Source organism: Bos mutus, chromosome 15 (assembly GCF_027580195.1).
Source record: "Bos mutus isolate GX-2022 chromosome 15, NWIPB_WYAK_1.1, whole genome shotgun sequence".
Lineage (NCBI taxonomy): Eukaryota > Metazoa > Chordata > Mammalia > Artiodactyla > Bovidae > Bos > Bos mutus.
This window is the reverse complement of record NC_091631.1, coordinates 50,173,865-50,190,500: the sequence shown is the minus strand read 5'-3', so window position 1 is coordinate 50,190,500 and position 16,636 is coordinate 50,173,865. Positions and strand designations below refer to the sequence as shown.

The following is a 16,636-nucleotide window of genomic DNA, read 5'->3' as shown; positions in this document are numbered from 1 at the left end:
GTGGTTAATACACGGTTAGCGCTGTTAATGGTAAAGCGTTATTAACTAGCCCTTTCTTGGCTAACACTAATAATGTATTGGCACTCCCTTTTCACAGTTATTTGTCTTTAGGCATGACCTTTGATCTCTGAGCCAGTTTTGACTCATTTTAAAAATAGAAATGCCTTGGCTCACTGCAACTAGATAGAAGCCCACATAGCAATGAAGACCCAGCCCTGCCAAAAATAAAACATTTTTAAATAAAAATGTTGCCTACTTCAGGTTTGTAGCAGAAGCACTGCATAAGCTGCACTAATTGCTTGTGGCACAACTAAGGAGATAAAGCTGTAGAATTCTGGATGATTAACTTTCAAGAGCAGGCCCTTTTCATTTGTAGGTTTTGAATCCAGCCTGCGGGCATGGTAAATTGCTCAAGTAGCCTTACTTCCAACCCTCCATACACGTATGGGTGCTCAGTCATGTTGGACTCTTTGAGACGCCCTGGACTGTAGCCTACCCTGGACTATAGCCTACCGGCCTCCTCTGTCCATGGGATTCTCCAGGCAAGACTAATGGAGTAGGTTGCCATTTCCTCCTCCAGGAGATCTTCTGGACCCAGGGCTCCAACCCGCACCTCCTGTGTCTCCTGTACTGGCAGGCGGGTTCTCTACCACTGCACCACCTGGGAAGTCCACAGCCCTGCACAGTAGGGCTTAATATCCTTTTCCTCTCGGGGCCTCCCACTTTTGCTTATTGACTTAACTTTTGGGGGGCAGCAGGGACGACAACTTATTTTGTGGCTAAATCTGGGGAGCGTATTTTAGCCACAGGACATCAGTACTCCTGGCTAGGTAAAAATGAACAGTTGGGCCTGGGTCTCAAACAATGAAGACCAGAGCCAGCCTTGGAGAGTAGGGGTGCTCAGTTCAGTCGCTCAGTCATGTCCGATTCTCTGCAACCCCATGGAGTACAGCACACCAGGCTTCCCTGTCCATCACCAAATCCCAGAGCTTGCTCAAACTCATGTCTATCTAGTCGGTGATGTCATCCAACCATCTCATTCTCTGTCGTCCCCTTCTCCTTCCTTCAATCTTCCTGAGCATCAGGGTCTTTCCCAATGACTCAGTTCTTTGCATTAGGTGGTCAAAGTATTGGAGCCTCAGCTTCAGCATCAGTCCTAGCAATGAATATTCAGTTCCTTTAGAATGGACTGGTTGGATCTCCTTGAAGTCCAAGGGACTCTCAAGAGTCTTCTCCAACACCACCACAGTTCAAAAGCATCAATTCTTTGGCGCTCAGCTTTCTTTATGGTTCCACTCTCACGTCTTTAGATGACTACTGGAAAAACCATACCTTTGACTAGAAAGACCTTTGTCAGTAAAGTAATGTCTCTGCTTTTTAATATGCTGTCTAGGTCTGTCATAGCTTTTCTTCCAAGGAGCAAGCATCTTTTAATTTCATGGCTGCAGTCACCATATGCAGTGATTTGGAGCCCAAGAAAATAAAGTCTGTCACTGTTTCCATTGTTTCCCCATTTATTTGCCATGAAGTGATGGGACTGGATGCCATGATCTTAGTTTTTTGAATACTGAATTTTAATCCAGCTTTTTCACTCTCCTCTTTCACTTTCATCAAGAGGCTCTTTAAGTTCTTTGCTTTCTGCCACAAGGGTGGTGTTATCTGCATATCTGAGGTTATTGATCATTCTCCCGGCCATCTTGATTCCAGCTTGTGCTTCATCCAGTCCGGGATTTCGCAAGATGTACTCTGCATTTAAGTTAAATAAGCAAGGTTGCAATATCAATAGCGGTGGTAACCCAAGGTAAGGTCTTCGCTGTCGCAATCATTCTAATTCCCGCCCAGGGGAAGTCCCGCCCTGTCTGGCGGCGCCGGAAGTGACGCAGTCCCTTAGCGGAGCCGGGAGTGTGTGGCTGCTGGAGAAGCTGGAGACCTGCGCGAGCCCAGTGTCCGGCCGGCAGGGGCCTTCGGCTTCCCCGACACCGGAGGACGTTGGCGGCAGCCCCGGGCCTAGCTGCCGAGCACAGCCATGTCTGGTAATGGCAACGCGGCCGCAACAGCGGTGAGTCCAGAGCCGGTGACCCTTTCAACCTCAGTCTTCCGCACTAGCGGTGCAACGATTGGCCCCAAGTTGCCACTCTCCGTCGCCCATTGGTCGGGAGGGTTATCTGTTCCCCCCCCCGCCCCCCCGCTTTGGCCCGAATAGTTTTTAAAGGGCCAGTAGCTGCTGCTGCTGCTGGGTTGCCCTTAAAATCCGTATTGCCCTGGGGGAATCTGTGAACATTGGGGACAGACTTAAGAGCAGAAGATTTGTCTCGAACGGGAACCTCGTTGCTGTGGGGATCTGAATGGCATCATGAGGCCTGGAGTCCACGGCTCTAGATTTAGTGACCCAACCCAGGAAAATTCATGTACACGAGACAGGGTGCTATTCCATGGGATCCTTTCACTCGAGACAGGTCCGAGGCAATTAGGATCGAGAGAGGAGAGCGTACCTCTAAGTCTCCGCACTACACTCAAACGTTTTGGAAGTGCACCTTCTCCCCTTTTTTCCTGTTAACGGCCACCTAGCCCCAACCTACACTCAAAATTCCCCAGCTGAGGCACCGTTCGTTGAGTTACTACCTTTGTGGGTGGGGAGCGCCCTCGAGCCTTCCTATTCTTAGCCTGGGGTCCTAGCTTTGGGCTTGTGCAGATGCAAAGTGCAGAGCTGGTGAGGCCAAAGTCAGCCTGAGATAAGAAAGGAGGAGGGCAGCAGTTTATCTCTTCCTGAACTACCTGCTGGTAAGGAATAGGATTCTTTGCCATTGTTGACATACCTGAGCTTTGGACTAGGAGTAACAAGATGTGATTCCAGCTCTCAGCGGTAAAGAATTCTTTACCCAGTGGTAAAGAATCTGCCTGCTAGTGCAGGAGACACAGGAGACAAAGGTTCGGTCCCTGGGTCGGGAAGATCCCCTAGAGTAGGAAATGGCAACCTGCTCCAGCATTCTTGCTGGGAAAATTTCATGGACAGAGGAACCTGGTGGGCTACAATCCATGGGGTCACAAAGAGACACGACCGAGCCTGCACATGCATGCACCCATGATTTAACCTGTGGCCCTGGTCAAGTTGCTTGGCTCTTCACAGCCAGCCTTTGCTTCTGTAACATGGTTCCTCTCTGCCTGTTAAGTTGTTATGAAGCTTAATAGCAATAGCTCTAGTATATACGTACTTGATAAGGATCTTTTTACTGGAAGAGTTTGACTTGAATATGCTGTGCAGAATCAATAAAATTAAGGGATTGTTTGAACATAGCAGTTTCTGGGATGTTTCTGTGGGCTCCTTGTGGCCCAGAATTTTAGTGGCCATGTTTGGCATTTCGAGCTTAGTCTAATTTGCTCAGGGTACCCTAGAGTTTATTTATTGGAGAAGTGATAGACGTGGAGCAGACTAAAGTCTGAGAGCAACCAGTTGTTACCTCCTCTAGTGACAGAGGCCCCAGATACCTGGCTGCAGAAGAACTCCATAGGATGAAGATTCCAGAATAGGGAAAGTTGATAGTGTCTGTAGGGGCTATTGTCTGATCTGGAAAGAAATAGGACCTCAGACTGGAGAACTCCGTTCTCCCTGGTTGGCACTGAATACGTTTGTCCAAGATATGCTGACAAGAGGAAGAGGTGTGTCCCACTGAGTTCTTGGCTTGGTCTATGACATCCTAATATTTCCTTCTTGGTGAAATCAGAGGCCACATTCTAGGTGAAGGGACATTAGACAGCTTATCCTCTTAGTCTTATAGAATATCAAAAGCAGAAGATACTTGAGTGCAAACTTCATTTTATAGATGAACAAATAACTTTATAGATGAAAAACAAGATGGTGAATTTAAGGTCACCCTGCCAAGAAGCTGAGCAGGACTATATGTCAGATCTATTGGCCCCAGACCTTTACATGTGCATGCCAACCAGATTACAGGATCCATAGTGTGGCAGCTATGGGGTAGGTCTTATAGTATCTAGGTAGCACTGAAGCTTTCTTGAAGCTGTTCTGTTGGGGATGCTGAACTTGTCCTCAGTGACTCAGCGCAAGTTCCCCTGTGTGGCCCCAGCTGCCCTGCCCCTGCCTGCTGCAGGCCCACCCTCTCTGGGGCCAGGCTGATGGGCCTTATCTCTCTATCCACCTGGTTGAGTGCAGCATTCCTGATGCCTTTGCTTAGATGAGCTTCAGGGCTTAGTGTCCTTGTCATTACAGCAACAGCGGGTCCTACTATCGCTTCTCTCTGGTCTCTGCTTCTCTGGATCTGTGAGGAGGCAGAAGGTATTAGGGAAGGTAAAGGGACTGTCTTGGAGAGTCTTTCCCCACTCTGAGGCTCACGTGGCCACAGGGAAGGGGCTGAGGTTCCTTTATTCCAAGCCAGTGAGTCTGATTCTTGGACAAGGTTTTGAGGACCTTGAACAGCAGCGGGGACTGTAACCTGGGGACTTTTTTTGCAGGAAGAAGACACCCCAAAGATGAGAGTGATTCGAGTGGGTACCCGCAAGAGCCAGGTTAGTGCAGGTACCAGGGTGGAGGAGGTTTGTCAGAAGAGTTCTGTGTTCATAGTATTATAAATTGGGGGGCCCAGAGGGTTCTCAGCAGCCTGGGGATGGCGGAAATGGGGTGACTGAGCATTAAATCCCATGCAGAATGACAGATGGCATTCTGTGAAGAGATAGTCCCTAAGCTGGGGAAGTTATTGGGGTACAGAGGACTCCCAGTCCAGAATCCTCCCCTTCCTAGGTAGCCATTCAATGCCCTCTCTGAATTCCAATCCCTTCAGGATCTCTATGACCCTGTGAGGATTTGAGCCTAGGGCAGTGGCCAGACTACAGGGCTAACCTAAATTTCTCCCCCCACAGCTGGCTCGCATACAGACGGACAGTGTGGTGGCAACGCTGAAAGCTTTATACCCAGGCCTGCAGTTTGAAATAAGTGAGTTTTCTGGACAGGAATGGAAGCTTTTTGGAAGCTTTTATCCCCCTGGAGGGGGCTTTCTTTGACCAGAACCTGGTCCCATTGCCTCTGAGAGTTCTTGGCTATCCCCAGTTTGGAGGGCCCATTCCTCCTTTGAACACCTCCAGCTTTGCGCTTACCTGGGCTAGCCTAGCATTTTAATATCTTCTGCTTTGTGTCTTTTTATGATTGCGTCTGGTCTTCCTCTTAGATTGTACTTTCTCAGGGATCTGGTGCTTTTCTGCCTCTGTATCCACTGCCAATCTTAGCACAAGTGCTGGGCTTAGCAGGGGCTCAATAAATGCTGTTCCATGAGCATCTAATTGGTTGACTTTCTCTTCAGTTGCTATGTCCACCACGGGGGACAAGATTCTTGATACCGCGCTCTCTAAGGTAGCACCATTTTTCATCCAACCCTTTCCTCCCTCGTCCTCTTTCCTTTCCCCCAAAGATTCACCTTGAAGTTCTTTCTTGCCTGGCAGATTGGAGAGAAGAGCCTGTTTACCAAGGAGCTGGAGCATGCTTTGGAGAGGAATGAGTAAGTGAAATCGGGAGCATGACGCCCTCCCAAGCTCTCACTAGGACCCCAGTGCACATCACATCTGGGTGTCAGCTAGACTGTTGGGCTTAAAAGCTTGGATAGGCTAGAGCAGGGCTCATATGTCAGTTTTTCAGGCCTCAGAAAAGGAGAGAGTCCTGGATCTGAGCCTTCTGGCTGCCTGGGGTGCTGGACTGGCTGGGGGAGGGGGGTGAGAGGGAAGAGAAGAGGGGGAGCAAGTCTCAGGGACCCAAGGTCTCAGAAATGCCTGCTTCCTGAACTGCTCTGGGCTCCACCAGTGACATACAAGCAGGAGTGAGTGGAGAAGGGCTAGGGCCTGCTGCTCAGACCCCTTCTTCTTGCCTCTCTCCCATCTCCCTAGAGTGGACCTAGTTGTTCATTCGCTGAAGGACCTGCCCACGGTGCTTCCTCCTGGCTTCACCATTGGAGCTGTCTGCAAGTAAGAGCTCTGCCCTTTAGGACTTGGCTTTCTGTCTCTAGGCTGTCTCCCCTAACCTGAGGAATGTCATGCATGGCAGAAAACTCAGAAAATGCTAGTTAGTTGACTATTGAGAAAGACTGGAAGTGACCTGAACTGAGATCTCTCCCTCATTCTATGACCTCTCCATCTCCAGGCGGGAGAGCCCCTATGATGCTGTTGTCTTTCACCCAAAATTTGTTGGGAAGACTCTAGAAACCTTGCCAGAGAAGAGGTAAGTGGACAGGCATCTTGGGATATGTACAGCAGATGGAGGGGTGGAAGGAAGAGATTTCAGAACAGTTCCTGCTTAGAGTTAAATCTCATTTTAAACCATCTCTCTGCACAGTGTGGTAGGAACTAGCTCCCTGCGGAGAGCAGCCCAGCTGCAGAGAAAGTTCCCACATCTGGAGTTCAAGAGTATTGTATCCTTTCAGAGAAGGGAGGAGGCAGCAGCCAAGGAGGAAGACAAAGTCCAGAGGGCCCTGGGAGTTGTGAGAGGGAAGGACTTCCAGAGGAAGTGGACTGTGAACGCAGTGGACTGCATGTCATCCCATTCATCCATCCACCCATCTATCCATCCATCCATTCATAATCCTTTCATGTTTTCTTAGCCCCAAGCAAGTGCCTGGCACTGGGGATATGGTGAGCAAGATCAGCATTGTCCATCCTAACATAGTTTACATTTTAGTTCTGGAGACAGACAACCAGGCATTGACAATACAGAGTGATGCTGAATATTGATTACATGGAGGCAGTGGGATTGGCAGTTGCTTCCATTTTAATTAAATTTTTTAATTGAGGTATAGTTGATGTACAATGTTGTGTTAATTTTTGGTGATTTGGTGATTCAGTTATACATATATATATATATATGTTATACATATATATACATATTCTTTTTCATATTATTTTCCATTGTGGTTTATTACAAGATATTGGACATAGTTCCCTGTGCTATACCATGGGACCTTGTTGTTTATCTGTTTTGTATGTAGTAGTTTGTATCAGCTTATCTCAAACTCCTGATTTATCCCTACCCCACTACTTTCCCCTTTGGTAATCATAAATCCATTTTTATTTTATATTCCACCGTATTGTTTTGATTTTTACAGTTATGTTTGTAAAGCTGATTTTCAAAGTAATATTTGCTAAGTCCTTCAATGTAGAAAGTAGAGAATTCTCTGGAGGCTTCTAGCTGGAACATCTAAACACAGACTTGAGGGTCAAGGAAGGCTTCTTAGAGGTGTTGTAACCTTGGGTAAGGTTAAATATAATAACTTAAAACCTCTATCATTTCCTCATCTGTAAAATGGAGATGTAATACTACTGCCTACTCTTTCACCCTTGGGCTGTGGTGAAAATGCAATGAATTGATGTATATAAAGCGCTTCAGAACAGTGTGTGGCATATAGCAAGTATGAGTAAGTGTTAGCAGTTGTCACCAAGCTGAGAACTCAAAAGGTGAGAAGTTAGCAGCTAGAGGGACTCAGGCAGAGGAAACAGCGTCAGGCTCCAGCCTGCCCAAAGCTTGTGGTCCTTAGTGTCTCTCCACAGCGGGGAAACCTCAACACGCGACTGCGGAAGCTGGATGAGCTGCAGGAGTTCAGTGCCATCATCCTGGCCGCAGCTGGCCTGCAGCGCATGGGCTGGCAGAACCGGGTGGGGCAGGTAGGTTTCCTCTCTCCTCTCTAGTTGCCTTCATCTCCTTCCTGCCTATATTCTTTTTGAATACCCATTTCTAGCCAGTGGAAGCTGGAAATGAGACCCAGGTTAGCAAGGTTGGGGCTCAGAGGCTGGACTCCCACTTTTGCTTATCCAGGCTTTCTGTAGGTAGGGAAACCCCAACTCAGTGCTGTGTGCTTCTGGGCACCCCTACCTCCACCCTTCTGACTGCCTCTTCTGCCCCCACAGATCCTGCACCCTGAGGAGTGCATGTATGCTGTGGGTCAGGTATGCTTGACCACGAAAGCCATGTATTGTTGTCTCCTCCTTTTGTTTTCAACCAAGTTCTGTCCCTTAGCTCCATTGGCTGGGGAAAGATTGGTACTGGTATCTTAGGCTATTTTCCCATCAGGGGGCTCTGGGTGTGGAAGTTCGAGCCAAAGACCAGGACATCTTGGATCTGGTGGGTGTGTTGCACGATCCTGAGACTCTACTTCGCTGCATTGCTGAACGATCCTTCCTAAGGCACCTGGTAGGACCTGTGTTCCTGTGGAGGGGTGGATATTAGGAAGGGTAATGGGGAGATTTCTCCTGCTGTGTATTTAGTCATAACTCATTAAGAATGGACAGGACCCAGGTCTGGGCCCCTGCCTCATTTTCCGTTATGTCCTTGGCGGGAGTCTGTCTCTGGGCTCTGGTTGCAGGGTGGTGATAAGGATCTTAAGCTAACAGGGAGAACTTGTTGCAGGAAGGAGGTTGCAGTGTGCCAGTGGCAGTGCATACAGCTATTAAGGATGGGCAAGTAAGCAGGGGAAGATGGGTGGCAGGGCAGGGAAGGAACTGGCATTTCCCCTGTGTATCCACCACCATGAAGAGCACAGGTTTCTAAGTAGTTCTCTCTTACAATTTACTGAGGCAGCCATTTTCTTTCCCAGCTGTACCTGACTGGAGGAGTCTGGAGTCTGAATGGTGCAGAGACCATGCAAGACACCATGCAAACCACCATCCATGTCCCTGTCCAGGTGCCGAGGCTGCAAGGGGAGGGAAACACATCTTTATGTTACCTCCCCTTTCCTTCTCACCAAATCCAACCCTTCTTCCTTCGCCCAGCATGAAGATGGCCCTGAAGATGATCCACAGCTGGTGGGCATCACTGCCCGGAACATTCCACGACAACCCCAGCTGGCTGCTGAGAACCTGGGCATCAGCCTGGCCACCTTGTTGCTGAACAAAGGAGCCAAGAACATCTTGGATGTTGCACGGCAGCTCAATGAAGCCCACTAATTGGTCTGTGGGGCACAGGTGCCTGCCTTGCTGGTCACCCAGTGCCTACATCCCAGCCCTCTGCTACCTGAGAAGTGACTACCCCCACAGGATTGAACTGCAGGGCAGAGACTTCCAGAGACTTGTCTCACCGAGGGGCCTTGCCTCCCCAGGTGGGGGCTTCCTCTCTAGAGAAAAAAAAAAATCTTAGTAATAAGCCACAGCCTTTGAATGTAACCAGTTCTACTAATAAACCAAATTTAAAGGTGGTTTTTGTTTTTGGTGGGGCTGCAGAAAAGGAAGGACAAACTCAAAACTGTTTATGCCTGATCTCTGAGGCTAGGACCCTTTCAAAGTTCTGAAAAACGCCTTCTGTCAGTAGTTCCCATTTTCTAACAGAATCGAGTGTCTCCCAGGGAACGCCAAGAAAGCCATCGTCTTAATAATCTACAATTTGTCGCTCTAGTTAACAGTAAAGCCTTATATCGGTTCCCCTCCCCCACTACCTTTAGGTATCTACAGAGTCGACTCTACAACCCTTTCGCAAAATGAAGACACCTCACTTTTCTTTAGGAAAAAACCCTTTAATAAAATTAGTCCATCTGAAACTTCCCCCCATACCTAAAGTACTAGTTTTGGATGGGTTAGCTGCAAAATTCCAGTTCCGAAGCCAAAGGCGGCTCAGTCCAGACGGGGATTAACGGACTTGTGCTGGTATCTAGGTGCTTGGCAGGCGGAGTGGACCCGCCGGGAAGGAGCGGGGAGGAGGGGCGGACCCGGGGGCAGGGCTCCCACAGACCCCAGGCCGCCAGGACCCGCTACGGTTGGCGACGCTCACGCCGCGAAGGGTTTCTTCCACACAGGCCAGCGAATGAAGATGGAGGGAACGCGGCCGTGCGAGGCCCGAGATCCGGCAGCAAAAGGGGTCCCAGGACGAAATGAAACAACCGATTGACTCCGCCGCCGGCGGCAATCGAGTCCCGTTCTAAGCACCGAGCTGTAGCAGAGCGCACGGCCTCGCCGGCGACAGTCCGCACCGACTCACCTTCCTCCCCGGCCCTGCGTCAGCTCGGCCGGCCCAGCTTTCCGGAAGGTGCCGCGGCCTCCCCGCAGCCCATCGGCATTCTGGGGCCAACCCGGCCGAGTCACGAGCTCGCTCCCGGGGCCGAGTGGCGTTCGAACGCACGCCCTCCGCCGAGCTTCGGCGGGAGCGAGCCGCGGGGGGAGGGGCGGGCCGGGAAGAGGCGAGCGCGCAGCCGCCCGGCCCGGAGCCCGAAGTGGTCCAGCTCTTTCCGTGAGTGCTGTGGTGGCCCTTAAAAGGGCCTTTGTGGTGTAGAGGGGAGGGCTGGGCGGTGGCGGTACGGGCGCCCTCAGTACTCCTGAGAGGCCTGGGTGGCCTTCTTGCCGCCCGCTGGCGCCTTCGGCCCCACGGTGGCGCTGGTCTTCTTAGGCAGCAGCACGGCCTGGATGTTGGGCAGGACGCCTCCCTGGGCGATCGTCACGCCGCCCAGCAGCTTGTTGAGCTCCTCGTCGTTGCGGATGGCCAGCTGCAGGTGGCGGGGGATTATCCGCGTCTTCTTGTTGTCGCGGGCCGCATTGCCCGCCAGCTCCAGGATCTCAGCGGTGAGGTACTCGAGTACCGCCGCCAGGTAGACCGGCGCGCCGGCGCCCACCCTCTCGGCGTAGTGGCCCTTCCGCAGCAGCCGGTGCACGCGGCCCACGGGAAACTGAAGGCCTGCTCGCGAAGAGCGCGACTTGGCCTTGGCGCGGGCCTTGCCGCCGGTCTTGCCGCGGCCAGACATGCTGTATGAGGTAGAGGAGCGGTGAGAAGGACGGCTGACAAAACACAGGAACAGCCACCCGCCGCAGTCTAACGCTTCCGCGCGCGCCCCGGGGCTACCCTTATAAGCTCCTCAGGGCACACCCCCGCGCCCTCCTGATTGGCTCTTTTCTCAAATACCCGCCTCTGGTTGGCTGAGGTTAACTCTTCGGTGACGCGCCTCAGCTGAGGGAACGCGTCCGCCGATTGGTCGAATTTGAAAACCCTTTGCCCGGGGAACAGGAGAGGAGGCGCAGAGACTACCCGCAGCCAGCCAGTCTCGGCTGTAGCCAATCCAAGTGAAGCGCGCCAGATTTAAACGCTACAGCCCGAGACCAGAACCGGAAGACAAGAAGAGTAGAATCGGAAGCCACCTCAAGAGCGTCTGGGAAGTCTGCGCAAGGCAGGCCTAGGATTTTTAAAGGAAAAGAGTCAACACCACAACTATCTCTGCCTCCCGTCCTAGGTCTGGTCACTCCCTCCTCCTACCTGGCAAAAGAAGAGTGAAAAAGGGAAGGAATGAGACCCCCCTGAAAGTCCAACTCTACCCCAGAGAACAGATAACGCCAATCTTATGGCCCCTTATGCTACCCGAGCAGCAGGATTTCACATTTATTCAACATGTTCTGTCTGGTCTGTTCTTTCTGATCACTTCTTGCTAGGAGGCGCCTGATGTGCTTAAAAAGAAAGAAAGAAAGAAAAAAGGATGGGACAGAGATAGGCATCCTGTCCAAGGAAATACTTCCTTCAACCTTCCCCATCCACCCTACAATGCCCACATAGGAAATATACCTATAGGAACAACAAGAAAAAGACAATACTTTATTGTCACCACTGGGAGCACCTGGCCCCCGGTCTGCTCTTAATCATCAGAATACTTAATTTATAGTCAAATGTCAAGTCACCTTTGAACCTGTGTCCCTATCCCCAGCCAGAGTTCTGTCCCAAGTCCAGCATTTTCCTTGAGTGTCAGAGTTGTGGGCAATTGCATAAAAGCTACAGTACCCCAACTTAGGAGGCAGCAAAGATGGGATGGAGAGGGAGAGTGGCAAGCTGAAGAAAGCCATAGGCAAAGTCCAATCACCAGTTATTAGAGAGCAAGACAGGCCCAAGTGTCAATAATCACAGGGGAAAGGAAATGCTGAGAACAAAATCTGGAGGAAAATGAAGGGTGGGAGAGGTCTGGGCCAGTTGGCAGTCTTGGTCCAGGAAATGTTGGCCTGAGTCAGGAACCCCGGAGGCTGTGAAGCAAAGGGCAACGGATCAGGGGACTCAGACATCATAGAAGAGTCGGACAAGCTGGTACCGAATGGAGAAGGTGACAGCACTACCGACGACCTGCAAGGAGAAATGAACTATAGTAAGAACCCTGGAGAAAGGGAGACAAGGAGGTGTAAACCACACCCCCAATAGCACTGCACCTGTAGCAACAGCAGGAGGAGGGTGAGGTTTCTCTCATGCATGGGCCCAAAGACTTTAAGTAGCAAGTTGATGAGGGTCATGTTGTTACATTCCGTGAAGGCACCATCCTCATCCTCACTGTGGCGCACCGTCAGTAGCCCAAGGTTCTCTGCTACCTGGAGAGGCCAAAAGTGGAGAGAACTTTTGCTAATACTTATGCTTCAGGAATGGGATCTGCTGAATGCTTGCAAACTCCCCTCGGGTCTGATGTAGGCCTAGGTTTTCCCATTCCCTGAATTCAGAATGGCAGCCTAGAGCCTTACCTCCTTGTTACCCTGTTACCTTTAGAATAAAGGTGCCCAAGAAAGAGAGGCTCTTGGTCTTGAACTTGGAATAGCTCATCTCCAGTTTGCCTGTCTTGGTATTGAGTCTGCAGGGGAAGAGAGCTTCATGTGACTGGGCCACTACACAAAGAACTCTCCTCACTGTGGTTAATCCATAGAAAGAGCACTGAATGTAGGGTCAAACACCCTGAGATCTATTTCTGGTTCTGCTGCATACTTCTGTGTGATCAGTGCTGCTGTGAACATTAAATGAGATCATGTAACTAAATGTGCTCTGTAATGTATAAAGGGCTAACTCTGTGGAGAAAGCCCTTCTTTGGGTCCACTCCCTTTGCACAGCAAATGTCTAAGGCATCCCGAGTGACAAAGCTATGATGTCCCTTTCAAGCCCCAAAGCTACCTGGGCATACGGTGGCGAGGACAGGGGATGATATGCAGGAGCTGAGGCAGTGAGTAGAGGAAGTTGAACACCTGGGGCATGAAGAAGAGGAGCATGGTCTTGCTGAAGTGTCCCAAGATGCCCACCACGGCAAAGGTCATGCCAGCAAAGTAACAGAAGGTATCTCCCACAAACACCCGTGATGGGTACCTGCGTAGGGGAGAGGATCTGAGCCATCAGCAAGAGGTGTTAGCAATTCTTTATCTCACATTACACATCCTGGGCACTGGGCTAGCCCTAGCTAGATCTGGCTCAGAGAGGGTTCGCGCTCTCCCAGCAACTCTCCAGGAACCAAGGCCCTGATTCCTTCTATTCCTGGGGGCTCCACAGCATCTGCCTCAGTGACTGATTTATGAATGCGTGCATGCTAAGTCCCTCAGTCATGTCTGACTCTCTGTGACCGCATGAACTGTAGCCTCCCATGGAATTTCCCAGGGAAGAATACTGGGGTGGGGTGCCATGTCCTGCTTCAGGGAATCTTCCTGTCCCAGGGATTGAACCAGGTCTCCTATATTGCAGGTGGATTCTTTAGCACTGAGCCACTGGGGAAGCCCAAGACTTAAGAATATAACCAACTAAAGACCCAGAGAACAATACAGAGATGTGCAGGTTTAGCCTCTGTATCAGGAGATGGGTCACAATCAGGACAATACCTGCCACATGTCCAAAGAGCTGTCCCCCCATCCACAGGCCTACTTACCAGTTATGGTAGAGCAGTCCCAAGGTGGTGAAAAAAAAGGGTATCATGAAGTAGAGAGAAAAGATGTGATCATCTCGATAATCACCTTTGGAAGAAGGGGAAAAAGAAAGAAGGAAAAGTTGATGTCCACTTCCCCTGCACATCATGGTCCTATTTTCCTCTGTCTCTTAAGTTCTTTCCCAAGCTATACAGTCCACCTCTCTAAAGTCTCAAGGACTCACTACCCCTTTTATATCACCCAGGCAATTTCCAATACTTCACCTCTTTCATGAACCCCTCCTAAACTAGTTACTGTCTTACATTTGGTTCAGACCATTCACACTCTTGTTTGAATATCAGCTTTACTTCCTGAGTGACCATGATCATGACACATTTAACCTAACATGACACGTTTAACCTCTCTGAGTCTCAGTTTCTTATCTGTGAAAAAAGTTGATAAAAAATACCTGCCACATAGAGCTGCTACAGAATTTAAAGTGAGATTACATTTTCAAAGTGCTTAACTTTAATAAGCACTTATGGAGGTCCTTCAGCCAAAGACCACTAAAAACATGCCTGGAGTCAAAGCTAGGTTTACTGAGGTGTAACAAAGGACACTTTGGAACCCACACACTGTGGGGAACCTTAGGATGCCTCAGTAAGGAGGTGTTAGGAGGACTTGTTATAGGATTTGTTTTAAGTAATTCTGCGGAGGATACAAGGAAACAGAGTTTTGCCCTGGACTGGGTGCTGTCAGCAGGGTTAGTGCCATGATTGAGAAGCTTAATAATTTTTATCCAAGAAGTGAGAACTGAGCTGTTATCAGAAGGAAGCAGCAACCATTCATTTTAGCCAGCAGGGGATCTTGGTCATTGTGAGATGTACTGTGTTCCTGTGGTTTTGTCTATTCTCAGACTGTTATAGAGAGGGTCTGGTTTTGGTCACAGTTACCCTATCTGATTTGGGGTTTTATAAAATTGTTTATGCTCAATAGGAGAAGGCTATGGCCTACCTATAAGTGACAATCCCTTTATAAATGCTAGGGCTTTCTTTCTCACATTTAACAAATCTTAGTTACTATTTGTAACTTACTATTAATAAGTAAATAGCTCCCCTTATTTTCCATAATTATTCACATATCACATTTTTTCTGAATTCCCCAAAGCCAAAGATCAGGCCGCTTCCTTAACACTCAGACTTCTCTCCCTATTCCAATCCCACCTACCATCCAGCTCCACCAAGTTGAAGACAATGATGGAAGCAGAAATGACGAGTGACTGGCCAGCCTCAAGGCCATTAATTCCTGCTAGAATATTAATGGCATTGGTACAGAACACTGCCAGCAGCCCCATGTAGACATAGTACAGGATCCCTGCGGGAAGAAGACAGTAAGAAAAGTAATGCCGCCTGTGGAACGAGGATTTAAGGATATTCTGACAAAAGTGGTGAGGACCAAGTGTGGGATGAAAGGTCAACAGAAGGATCTAAGAAGACACGGCGGGGACAAAACAGGAAGGAGAATGTGGAGCACCAGGAAGGATGCTCGGCCGGGTATCTCACAGGGGGCAAGGGTGCCCTGAAGTAGGGGTCATAGGGGCAGAAGTGGCCGTGCTACTCACCCAAGTCCAGATGCAGGCCAAGGATCGGGCGTAAGGGCTTGGGTACCACAATGGTCGTGTTGCCAAAGTTGGTGAAATAGACCATGAGGAGAGGTAGTGAGGCAGCTGTGGGCAGCAGCAGCTTATGGCGCCAGCGCAAATTCAGTACATCATCCGCGAAGCCCAGGAAAATCATGCAGCAGATGGCAAGGAGTGCACCTATCAGGGCCACAAACTGGGGGAGGCTCGGGCATGTCATGGCTCCAGCCTACTCCCACTTCACCGTTCCTTTCAAGAAGACCCGTCTTTTCGTTCGTTCTCAGCTCCTCCCCGCAAACCCAAATAACCCCAACTCTCTTCACTAACTCCTAGCCCTAGCCCCAGGCAGCCGCCCGCACTAACCCACTTACTTCATGGTGGGGGAAGGCTTTACACTGCTGCTCCACAAAGCAGTTCAGGAAAGGGAAAGGGATGAAGCAGAAGAGTATGATAAGGAAAACAGCACCGCTGATCACTCCCTGGGACTCTGGGCTGTGGCCCGGCAGCAAGTCAGGTGAAAGGGGTGGGCGGGGGGGGAGAGGAAAGGGGGCGTGGTCACTCACTAATGCAAGCAGTACCGTCACCTAACTTGGCGGGGAAGGGCACCACCACTGGAATCCCAGATACACTCAAGGGTCCCACCTTTCCGCCTCCATCCCTTCCCCAATACTAACCAGATCTGCCCGCCACCTCCCAGAATCCCGGGCTGGCTGCTAGGTTAGCGCTCTGTCTAGCGCGCAGTCAAGCGTTCCAGTCCCCGCCTTTGCCCACCCCTTCCCCCGCCTGCCCTGCCCCTCACATTTGCTCCCGGCTGGATTTGTTGAGGTCCTGGCCACAGAGGCGCGCGGCGATGAAGTGGCCTCGGAAAGCAGGGATAAGGGTCACTGTGGCCACAAATCCCATCAGCGAGCCGATCAAATTCACCAACAGCGGCATAGGCAACTCCGGGAAGGCCCACATGGTGACCTGCCAGGCGGCCCACTCGGCCGCCTTCTTAGCTAATGGGCAAGCTCCAGCAGTAAGGTGTAGCCGCTCCCCACAGGCTGGTTCTTCCTACAGCAGCCTGAGCAAAACCCAACAACTCTGACCTGAGCCGCCTTCGGGACTCCCGCGAGCCTCTAGGAAGCAACCTTGGCTCTGCCTCTCTGCCTCTGCTTACCCACTGTTTCCGCCCGGATCTAGTTCGCAGAGCAACTATCACTGGAAGGAGGCGGCCATTTTTAATACGGGCATAACAGTGGGGACAGAAGTGTGATTTTAAACCAAACCCTTTATTCGAGAGATGAATCATCACCAGGGATCTGGAAAAGCAATTAAAGAAGGACAAACAAAAGCAGATTCTTTCCCAACATCATATTAAAGATGTACAGCCCAAAGCGGAAAAACTCCTTGCCCGGTTCCAAG

General features: G+C 50.3%; 3 protein-coding genes across 3 annotated transcripts; 1 reads left to right on the top strand and 2 right to left on the bottom strand.

Moving 5' to 3' along the window:
* Positions 1 to 1,858: 1,858 nt before the first annotated feature.
* On the top strand, positions 1,859 to 9,182 carry HMBS (hydroxymethylbilane synthase). The gene is made up of 14 exons (XM_005897125.3): positions 1,859 to 2,059; positions 4,471 to 4,524; positions 4,876 to 4,948; positions 5,313 to 5,362; positions 5,452 to 5,507; positions 5,890 to 5,967; positions 6,143 to 6,220; positions 6,335 to 6,410; positions 7,543 to 7,656; positions 7,900 to 7,938; positions 8,063 to 8,182; positions 8,399 to 8,452; positions 8,586 to 8,672; positions 8,761 to 9,182. Exons 1-14 carry the CDS (start codon positions 2,027 to 2,029, stop codon positions 8,932 to 8,934), a joined length of 1,086 nt encoding a protein of 361 aa, XP_005897187.1. The 5' UTR covers positions 1,859 to 2,026; the 3' UTR covers positions 8,935 to 9,182.
* Positions 9,183 to 9,477: 295 nt separating this feature from the next.
* Positions 9,478 to 11,386, bottom strand: H2AX (H2A.X variant histone). Its single transcript, XM_014478647.2, has one exon. The coding sequence runs from the start codon at positions 10,713 to 10,715 to the stop codon at positions 10,284 to 10,286; it is 432 nt and encodes a 143-aa protein (XP_014334133.2). The 5' UTR covers positions 10,716 to 11,386; the 3' UTR covers positions 9,478 to 10,283.
* Positions 11,387 to 11,529: 143 nt separating this feature from the next.
* DPAGT1 (dolichyl-phosphate N-acetylglucosaminephosphotransferase 1) lies at positions 11,530 to 16,636 on the bottom strand. Its single transcript, XM_005897124.2, has 9 exons — positions 16,032 to 16,636; positions 15,604 to 15,724; positions 15,215 to 15,428; positions 14,821 to 14,967; positions 13,617 to 13,701; positions 12,878 to 13,066; positions 12,476 to 12,563; positions 12,154 to 12,309; positions 11,530 to 12,070 (listed from the first exon to the last, which is right to left on the bottom strand). Exons 1-9 carry the CDS (start codon positions 16,190 to 16,192, stop codon positions 12,005 to 12,007), a joined length of 1,227 nt encoding a protein of 408 aa, XP_005897186.2. The 5' UTR covers positions 16,193 to 16,636; the 3' UTR covers positions 11,530 to 12,004.